The sequence below is a fragment of the Aphanomyces astaci genome (assembly GCF_000520075.1).
Source record: "Aphanomyces astaci strain APO3 unplaced genomic scaffold supercont1.11, whole genome shotgun sequence".
NCBI classification, from domain to species: Eukaryota; Oomycota; class Saprolegniomycetes; order Saprolegniales; family Verrucalvaceae; genus Aphanomyces; species Aphanomyces astaci.
The window spans coordinates 309,067-319,053 of NW_009798274.1; the positions used below are offsets into that span (position 1 = coordinate 309,067).

General features: G+C 50.3%; 4 protein-coding genes across 4 annotated transcripts; 2 read left to right on the forward strand and 2 right to left on the reverse strand.

Annotated features, from left to right (window-relative positions):
• Positions 1-76: 76 nt before the first annotated feature.
• On the reverse strand, positions 77-505 carry H257_05743 (hypothetical protein; the record flags this gene model as incomplete). The annotated part of the gene is made up of 2 exons (XM_009830712.1): positions 77-269; positions 300-505. The coding sequence occupies 2 exons, from the start codon at positions 503-505 to the stop codon at positions 77-79; spliced, it is 399 nt and encodes a 132-aa protein (XP_009829014.1).
• A 1,819-nt stretch (positions 506-2,324) lies between these two features.
• H257_05744 (hypothetical protein) lies at positions 2,325-2,587 on the forward strand (the record flags this gene model as incomplete). The annotated part of the gene is made up of 2 exons (XM_009830713.1): positions 2,325-2,371; positions 2,422-2,587. The coding sequence occupies 2 exons, from the start codon at positions 2,325-2,327 to the stop codon at positions 2,585-2,587; spliced, it is 213 nt and encodes a 70-aa protein (XP_009829015.1).
• Positions 2,588-2,930: 343 nt separating this feature from the next.
• On the reverse strand, positions 2,931-8,989 carry H257_05745 (hypothetical protein). Its single transcript, XM_009830714.1, has 8 exons — positions 8,855-8,989; positions 8,521-8,797; positions 6,506-6,565; positions 6,247-6,444; positions 5,974-6,170; positions 5,883-5,914; positions 5,754-5,814; positions 2,931-5,390 (listed from the first exon to the last, which is right to left on the reverse strand). Exons 1-8 carry the CDS (start codon positions 8,921-8,923, stop codon positions 4,980-4,982), a joined length of 1,305 nt encoding a protein of 434 aa, XP_009829016.1. The 5' UTR covers positions 8,924-8,989; the 3' UTR covers positions 2,931-4,979.
• On the forward strand, positions 3,025-4,988 carry H257_05746 (hypothetical protein; the record flags this gene model as incomplete). The annotated part of the gene is made up of 1 exon (XM_009830715.1): positions 3,025-4,988. The coding sequence occupies one exon, from the start codon at positions 3,025-3,027 to the stop codon at positions 4,873-4,875; it is 1,851 nt and encodes a 616-aa protein (XP_009829017.1). The 3' UTR covers positions 4,876-4,988.
• Positions 8,990-9,987: the final 998 nt, after the last annotated feature.

Below are 9,987 nucleotides of genomic sequence, written 5' to 3' on the forward strand. Positions count from 1 at the left end.
CGACGGTAACAATATTTTAAAATATATACTTCAACATAACAATTTCATGATAGTTACTGGCGACTTGCACTCCATCTCAAAAACCGCCGCTCTGCGCATCGCATCCCACGCATGGACCCGCCACGTTTTTCCTGCGAATGTTGTCAGTGGATTCAGAACATCGGGGATTTACCCCCTGTCCCTGGAGCAGATGAGGCGCCGTTTCGAGCTTTTTAAGCACGGAGGTACCCCGTCGACTCACGTCGAGGTCGAGTGGATCGAACACCAAGCTACGATACGGAGTGAATTACTACTCTTACCCTCCAAGGGAAAAAGACGGACTGGACGAAAAAGGATTGATGTCGGTGGACGGGTCCTTACCCTCTCGCTGCTTGCCGAGGTTGACACCACCAAGGAAGAGCAGATTGCCGCTGTCAAACAAAAGAAGTTGCTTCAAGCCAAGCGAGCGAAAAAGAAGGCCAAACGAGGACATGGTGCCGGTGTCGATGGCGCCGCCGACGGACATGATGGCGTGGCTGCACTGGACTTGATCGCATGTGCCCCTATCGGAGCTTAAGTTAGTGGTGATGTTGGCCAGACTGTATTTGTGATCTAGATTGCCATAAGAGAGGAGTTTGGATGGTCGTATACCGTTTGGGTTGTGCTTTGGAAAGTTGGTGCTTTGGAAAGTTGGTTGCATCGCGGCTGGTCAAGTCGAAAGTAAAGGTTGGTTTCAAATTCCCTCTGATTAAACATAACCTTGTATAAAAGCATGTTTACCAGTTGAGACATTATACCCTAGACACAAAATTTCTATGCATAGAGCCATACATACTTAAAGATAAAATTACACAACAAAGATTGGCACACGCAACTATATAGATTTTGCATACAAAATCGAATATAGATTTGCCATTTTAAGCGTGAAACACAATAATTTGGTACCCCAGAAATAGTGCGCTTTATCCTCGATATAATGCTCGATTCAGGGTACAAATCGGATCCCTCAGGCAAGAGAAATGTCGATTCTTGACAAGTGGAAAAATGTGGTACAGCATAGATTGGCATTTTACGTTATTGTCGATTTGATTCAAATTTGGGGAGGGGGTGCAATCGAATTGCGCCAACCGAACTGATCCACAATCGATTTGATTGGTTGAATTTCATTGAGAAGGTTTTGATTGGCTAATAATTTTGAGCTCATCTGAAGTAGCCAATCAAATCGATTTAAATTCCAACGAGAAACCACGAAATTTCACTCGAAAGCACAATATTTACTACTAGTAACATTTTCGGGGGCATCCAGACTCGGGCTAAAGTTTTTGTCTGTCAGAAAATCGTCAATGAGCCACCTTGTTACTTTTTAATATCCAATCAGAGTCCATCACACCTCGTTTCTTACACATGATTGGCTATAACAGTGGCAGCAGAGGTTACCTGTTTTGACGCTTGAATATTGTGAAGCTTTGTGTGATGCTCCGGAGAACTGTGCACTGACGAGTTCACCCCGACTTTTTCCAATGTAGTTCTCCCCTTACGAATAACATTATGTTGGGTCGCAATGCCGTGGCCGCTCTGGTGGACCAACGCCGTGACGCACCCACGTGATCACACAAGCAGGGAGGTGTACGGCACCGACACGGACTAGATGGTGGAATGAGGGATGACCACATTCATTGGGTTAGTAACGTTAGGCAAGTGGTGATGTTACTGAAGTCTAGACCTGTTCGAATTGACCGAGTCCGGGATACCACATCGCATGATCTTGATCTTGCTCTCATACACAGCCTACAGTACATAATTATCTCAATGCTCCTTGCATCAACCGCCATCACAGGAGTAGAATATATCGCAACAGGGTGTGATGAATCTACGCAGCAATTTTCGTGATTTCACGGCATCTGATTAGTCAAATTGGACAATTTTGAATTCACAAAAGGTGACCTCCAAAAACAGACAGACACATGAAAAATAAAAATCAACAATACAAACTTGAAGATATATTTAATTGAAACTATACAATTTCAGATCTATTTATGGAATTCGCAAGGTGGTTCACCTTGCGCAGCATACAAAATTGCCTATTTCACCTTGCTTTTTCTGGTTAATATGCAAAATATCCAGTGTACTCTATCGCAGAATACATGCGCTAACAGTACACAATCGTGTGCAGTACTACAGTACTTTACTGTTGTCTGCGCGACTTTGAACCATGTCAGCCGTCCCTCTCTTGGACCTTCGACTGGACTCGGATGCATATGTGGCCCTCGTACTACGTCGAATATTATCTTGAAGGCCTCGCATGATCGTTGGACTCGATTGGGTTCAATGCGTTTGACGAAGCCATGCGCCAAGTCAAGGGTGTTAGCGTGCCGTTCTCCATCATGGGCAGGTATGTCCAGTACTAGTAGTGTAAGTACTAGGTACGACGATGTTCGGTAGTTTGCCGTTGGTGCGGGACCTTCAACGTGCGGGGCTGGACTTGACCTTGACCGGGTTTGGCAAGAGCGCAGTGTACCACGGCGACAACGAGTACTGTTTGCTCAGGGACATGGCCGACGCCCTTCGAGTTGTCGGTAGGTTTATCCACAACGTCGACGTCGCGTAACGGAATATTCCATGGATCAAGGGGTGCCAATACATGTGATTCTGTGTGTTTCCTCCATGTGGCCAGCCCCCGTGCATCGGATGTTGTGCGATGTTGTCTACGTGGATACCGCCAGGGGGATCATGCCGATGACAACCGTCCAGAGGAGCCGATCCAGGAGACCACCCTTCTGGCCTTCGAGCACAAGAAGTTGCAGCAGTGAAACTGTTGGCATAAATTATCCGGATAAACGTGGAGGCCAATCATAACGCGGGATTAAGGACACGTTTTACTATATCCACGCATACTGTTTTCAGTATACTACCGTACTAGTATACTTTCATTGTATAAACACGTTTTATGGGTACGTTTAACTCGAGGTGGCGGGAATATTGTCATTTGGGCAGGAAACGTTGGAAGTGCCCGCCCGCATGCGCCGACGAGGGAATTCAAAATGCATGGGATGCGAAGTTCCCATCTTCGGCGCCGGAGCCAAGTATTGCGAGCGATGTACCATCACCCTGTCCTTGAGTCTCGATGCGACCCGAACCACCATGCGATCGCGGAAGAACATCGCTCAAGCAGTTGACATCGTGGAAGTCCTGTCATCCGACGAAGAACGGGAACAGCTACGACTCCAGCAAATCGAAAACGCCGAGGAGATCAGCGACGACGATATGGACGCGTCTTCGGACGAAGAGTTGTCGGACGATCTTCGCACGGACGACCTCCGTGTCCTAGCTACCGATGGCGATGGAGTATTTCGCGCGCAAGTTGACAACCGTAACATTCTCCGATCAAGGACGTTTGCACGGTATCGCTTCCGAATCAACGATTTTCCCATTTCCACTCCATTGGTACCCGCGAGTGCTGTACCTGCAGGTGCATCATCGACCTCCGTCCCGGAATCGACCACCATCATCACAAACCATACGTCCCATGGCAGGGGCAAGAAGCGTCCAATCGTTACATCGACCACGCCAACCAAGAAGAAGGCATCGTCCAAGAAGCCTGCATCAGCGTACCAAGGTGCGATCGACCCTGCCTTGTTGCATTACATTCAAAACCCCGAGGACTATGCTGCAAGCGAATACGAGAGCAGCGCTAACGACGCTGACGACAATGACGCCGACAACTTGATCGACCTCGCACACAGCGACGGCAGTGCCACCGAGGACGAGGAGTACGGAGCCAGAAACAGACGGCGGCGGCAGCACCCTGCGGTCCCCGACGAGCCGTGCTTCATCTGCGAGAGCCGCAGCGCGCCCAACGGCGGCAGGTCCATGCGCGTGCAATGCCCCGACTGCGAAGGTATCTACCATCGCTCTTGTGCCGACGCCCACGACGGCAACCAAACGGGGTGTCTCCAGTGTGCAGACGACGACCTGATCGACGACAGCGAGCTCACCGAGGCCGATTTGGCCACGACATCGCATGTATTTGGCGCGTTTCACGTCAAGGACGAGCCGGACCCGACATCCTCTGCGGACAGTTTACCCCCCGCGAGCCACCTGTCGCCGTCCCGACTCGACGACGACGACGCCGACGACGACATGGTGGACAGCGGAACGCTGCCGGACGTTGTACCCGACGCGTCCCACGTCAAGCAGACGATTCTGGACGGATGGAAGAAGTTCCTGGACATTCACACGGCGGCGTTCGACGCGGATTTCGTCGCGGCCACCCGCGCCATCGAAGCCGCCAACGGGTTCCAAACCACCCTCGAGTCTGATTTGCACAAGTTGTTTCAGCATTACACGACCGAGCAAGCCAAAGCCGAAGAGCTCGAGCGCACGCAGGCGGCGGCGGCTGCCTCTTCAATCGGCGCGGCGTCGTCCTCTCCGTGTAAAAGTGCGGTGCACGATGAGGCCAGTCCACCCGACACGTCGATCGAAGCCAACGGCCACGAAATCCATCACGATGACACGGCGGCGGCGGCGACTTGTCCAGAGGAAGCGACCATTGATCTTACAAGCGACAATGACGACGAAGATGAAGTTGTCGAGGTGTGTGGAACGCTTCCGTCGGCAAGTCCGGCCGTGGCTATCAACGCCACCAGTGTTAAGCCCCATAGTGTCAGTCCAACCAACACAGTCGGTCGGCCTCCCGACGCGGACGCCAATGTCGCCTTCGTACGTAACCAGCCCCCCCCCGACATATCGGATCTACCTCCGAAGAAAGCCAAGCGACGGATTCCGCTTGTGAGTGTTGTCCCATCCCGTCCTCTGCAACCCAAAGCCCGGCCGCAAGACCCCCGTCGACCGCTCTCGACGGTCGTTGCTGCGTCGGCATCTCCACCACTCCCTTGACGACCACGACCACGACGTTATGAGTAGTCTAATACAGTCACCCTTTGCTTTGATTGGGTGGTCTACATATTAGCACAGTTATTGCACTGTGAACATGACCAAGGTTAAGCCAAGTCGACGTTGTGAATGAATCGGTTGAGGATGCGCAGGCCATCCTTCATATCGCTGAGCAAGCAGTACTCGTTGTCGCCATGGTACACGGAACTCTTGCCAAACCCGGTGAGGGTCAAGTCGAGGCCGGCGCGCTGGAGGTCGCGCACCAGCGGCAGACTGCCCATGATCGCGTACGGCACACTCACGCCCTTGACGAACTTGGTCGCTTCGTGGAAAGACTTGAAGCCGATCGAGTCGAGGGAGCACGCGATGCCTTCGAGTGCGTTCTGGGCCAGCGTCAACTCGATCGTCCCGACCAAGTTCTCCTTGGGCAAAGTGTACTTGGAGTGGGGACCGCGCGACTCGAGCGACGAAATGTTGGCGTTCAAGTCGTTCACGTACGATTGCAGCTTGTCACGGACCTAGTACGCAGAGCTCACCATCAATGAAATATCGACATAATATATATGTATGTCCACATATATACATGTATATATATATATATATATATATATATATTGTTGTATTCATTCTAAACTGGAGCGACATGGAGAATGAATCGACACAACCAAATGTATACAAATGTATCGTCGGTAGAAGAATTTAGCCAATCAGATTGCAGGAAAACCTTATACACATACAATTAGTGTGTGTAACTTCAATTAGTGTGATACGAATCACCAAAAAACTCAAAATTCATGAATCGATCAATAGATTTGGCGAATCAAAAGTCAATCAAATTTTGGGTAAATTGACAATATAAGAGAGCAAAAGTGACAACGTACGTCTTGCATTTCGTAGAACGGCGACAGTCGGACGTCGCCCGAAATCTTGGTCCACGGAGGGCTAGAGTAAATCATTGTTATAATAGTAAATCATTGTTATAACATGCCCATATAAGAGGGTGGTCGTACATTTGGTTGATGCCGTTGGTGGAACTTTCAATCTACGGGGGCGTTAGATCTTGTGCATGCAAGGCACTAACTGTCGTGAGTATTTGCTTACCTTGGTGGGCTTCATGGTCGACCCACATGCAAAGTTGTATGGGATTTCGCCTTCATGGGCTGGGAAGTCCTTGTAAAAGCGGTCTTGGATCACTTTGATCGCGTCCATCGCGAGTTCCAGCGCATTCATGCCAAGATGCGGCAGTCCGCTGTGGAAGAGCTTCCCCGTCGCCTTGATCGACCACGTCAACGCACCAGCTACGGTCATGTTTCCATGCTCATTAGCTCCAGTATGGTTTGTACATGAAAAAAGAAGGGAATAACGTGAAGTTACCTGTGCCGATGCACGGCTGGCTGTCGGAGCAATCAACCCACAGCACGGGGCCGTTCTTCAAAAAGTCGATTTTGCCCGTTTCCATCAACGTTTCGACGCCGACGCCGGCGATTTCGCCGTTTTCTTCCGACGCAATCATCACCGCCGTCACGGTCTTTTGGGTCACAACTTTGTGCTTGGCCAGTTCCACAAACAATTCTAACATGCACAACGAAGAAGAAGTGAATAGTTATCCCCGTGAAATGGAACGGATGCATACGTGTGACAAGAGCGACGTGGCCCAAGCAATCGGTAGTTCCGCGCCCGTACAACTTGTCGCCTTCCACGCTCAACGTGAACGGATCGCGCTCCCATCCTTCCGGGTTGGCGGGCACGACGTCCAAGTGGGACCCGACGATGTTGATGGTTTCGTCGGCCTTGGTCGTGCCTGCGTACTTGAGGATGAGGTTTCCTCGTCCTTCCTTGAATCCAATGCGTTGCGCGTCGATGGCACCGCCGTTTTGCTTGAGGTAGGGCTTGAGTTCCTCCAAGACAAAGTCAGTGACCAAGTCTTCCCGGGGAATGAGGCCCAGGCCCGGCGCGTTTTGCACTTTTTCCTAAAGCATGTCACCACCCGTGTCAGACAAAGATCAAGGTCATCATGATGCACGGCACGCGTGTCTTACAGAGACGCTGATGAGCTTGGTGAGGAGCGCCACGTACGCGCCTTCGTTCAGGGTGATGTCCAGGAGGCTGCTCATGCTGTTTGCTTGTCCAGGCAATTCCAAAAATAAGCCTTGTTTCGAAGATGTCGACCCCCATTCGCCGTGTATTATATTATTATCTTGACATTTGTATGGTATCCAAGATATTTAATGTATCTCACACTCCAAAGCTGAGTTTTAGGTCTGGACCAATCACAATGCACGATAATATTCATTTAGAAAGGTTCAACCAGAACAGTAGTATCCTGAAAGAAACATGAAAAGGTCGCCACATCATCATCTTCTTCCTCTTAGGCCGAGTCGACGTTGTGGATGAAGCGACCGAGGATGCGCACGGCGTCCTTCATATCGCTGAGCAAGCAGTATTCGTTGTCTCCGTGGTACACGGCGCTCTTGCCAAAACCCGCCAGGGTCAAGTCGAGCCCGGCGCGCTGAAGGTCACGGACCAACGGCAAGCTAGACACTCGAGCGAAGAATGAGAGGGGGCAATGGATGAGCAGCGATGGGAATAGTTGTACCTGCCCATGATGGAGAAGGGTTCGCTGACACCCTTGACTTGGCGCGTGGCTTCATCAAACGCCTTGAACCCAATCGAGTCGAGGGAGCACGCAATTCCTTCCATGGCATTCTCCGCAAGCGTCAATTCCAACTTGGCGACCAAGTTCTCCTTGGGCAACGAATACTTGGAGTGCGGACCGCGCGACTCGAGCGACGTGATGTTGGCGTTCAAGTCGTCCACGTACGCGTTCAACTTGGCACGCAGCTACATCCATCCCGACTATGAGTTCGATAGCATTCAAAGTCCAGTGGTTCGTACGTCGTGCACTTCGTAAAACGGAGACAGACGCACGTCGCCCGTCACTTTGCACCACGGCGGACTACACATTGTCACAAGTCAGCCTTGTCACACAAATAGTGGCCGTACATTTGGTTGATGCCGTTCGTGGAGCTTTCAATCTACTCACACATGACCAACGAACGTTCATAACTGGCATGGAAGGAGTATCATCTTCATACTCGAGTAGGCTTCATGGTCGACCCACATGCAAAGTTGTATGGGATTTCGCCTTCATGGGCTGGGAAGTCCTTGTAAAAGCGGTCTTGGATCACTTTGATCGCGTCCATCGCGAGTTCCAGCGCATTCATGCCAAGATGCGGCAGTCCGCTGTGGAAGAGCTTCCCCGTCGCCTTGATCGACCACGTCAACGCACCAGCTACGGTCATGTTTCCATGATCATGACAAGATGATCTCACAAGTACCTGTGCCAATGCAAGGCTGGCTGTCTGACGTGTCGACCCACAGCACTGGGCCGGTCTTCAAAAAGTCGATCTTGCCCGTTTCCATCAACGTTTCGACGCCGACGCCAGCAATATCGCCGTTTTCTTCCGACGCAATCAGCACCGCTGTCACGGTCTTTTGGGTCACAACGTTGCGCTTGGCCAGTTCCACAAACAATTCTAACACGAAATGGGTTCATGAGAGTTGGAGGGAGGGTCAAGACATGTATACGCGTGACAAGAGCGACGTGGCCCAAGCAGTCGGTAGTTCCGCGCCCGTACAACTTGTCGCCTTCCACGCTCAACGTGAACGGATCGCGCTCCCATCCTTCGGGGTTGGCGGGCACGACGTCCATGTGCGACCCGACAAAGTTGATCGTTTCGTCGGCCTTGGACGTGCCCGCGTACTTGAGGATGAGATGTCCTCGTCCTTCCTTGAATGCAATGCGCTGAGCTTCGATGGGACCCCCTTGTTGCTTGAGATATGGCTTGAGCTCTTCCAACACGATGTCGGACACGAGATCTTCTTGGGGAATGAGGCCAAGACCTGGCGCGTTTTGCACTCTTTCCTATGCATTTGACGTGTGAGTAGACGATATCGATGAGAACGGTCGTGTCTACTGTACCGAGACGGTCATGATCTTGCGCAGAAGCGTGATGTACGCATCTTCGTTCAGAGTCAGGTCGAGGGCCATTTTCACGAACTGTTGCGCGAAGCGAACGAACTGTTGCGCGAAGCGAAAACGAAGATGTCAAATAAGGTAAATGTCCCGAGATGTTTTGCGACAGACCTTGAACCAACAAAGAAATGTCATTTATCGTCCAAAAATGATATTGTGAATTCACCAAATTTGCTCAAAACCGATCGGTTTCGGGCAAAAATAGAAAAGAGCAAAAATGGATTCTGACTCCAGAATACCACCAAATGCCGAAAATTCACAAGAACACTGGTATTGTGTTATTGGCCACATCCTGGCCATTGGAACTATATCATTGGTGTACATTGGCTTTTGCCCACTATCTATACTTTATAGGCATTTGACAGTCAGATAAAACGAAAGACAACGTGCTATTTTGAAGTATTCTGACCGAAATGTTGCAGCACGTCATGTCGACGCATTCTTGGCGGCGATCGCGCCAGGGTTACAGAATACGACGCGTTCCGCTGCAAGCTTAGTGCGCGATTGTAGGGTGATCATAGACGAAGATGTCCATGTCATTACATATCATATATGTAGCACTGCGGGAGGAAGCGTGTGTAGTTGAGGGCAAAATGCACAATGAATTAACTGAAGATCTACAAAGATCTCCTTAATCCTCATCACTATGAAATCTTCTTAATCTACTTCACTACTTCTACACTAATATGCACTTTTGTATACAATGGATGCGGGTGCGGTTGAGACATTGGGGAACTTCACTAGGCTAGCGATTCTAAGCCATACTTGCCCTTGAGACACATTCCCAGGCAAGCATTAGCTAGGGTTCGTCATGAGCCAGGTACTTAGGAGCTGGGTGCGGGCAAGGTGGTGGCAAGCCGTTAACCCACCTGTCACATCGCTACAATATAACTTTACTGGAGGGCAAGATATACGCTTCATAACTCATGGTTCTTTCGATGTTGCAGCGGGTTTTTGACGAACACATTGAGTTATGCAAGGATGAGATACAAGTAACTTGGTACTGACTTGTACAAGGATGAGATACATGTAACTGCGTGTATCTAAGTTAACGTCGCTTTTGTCAGCTGCATACACAT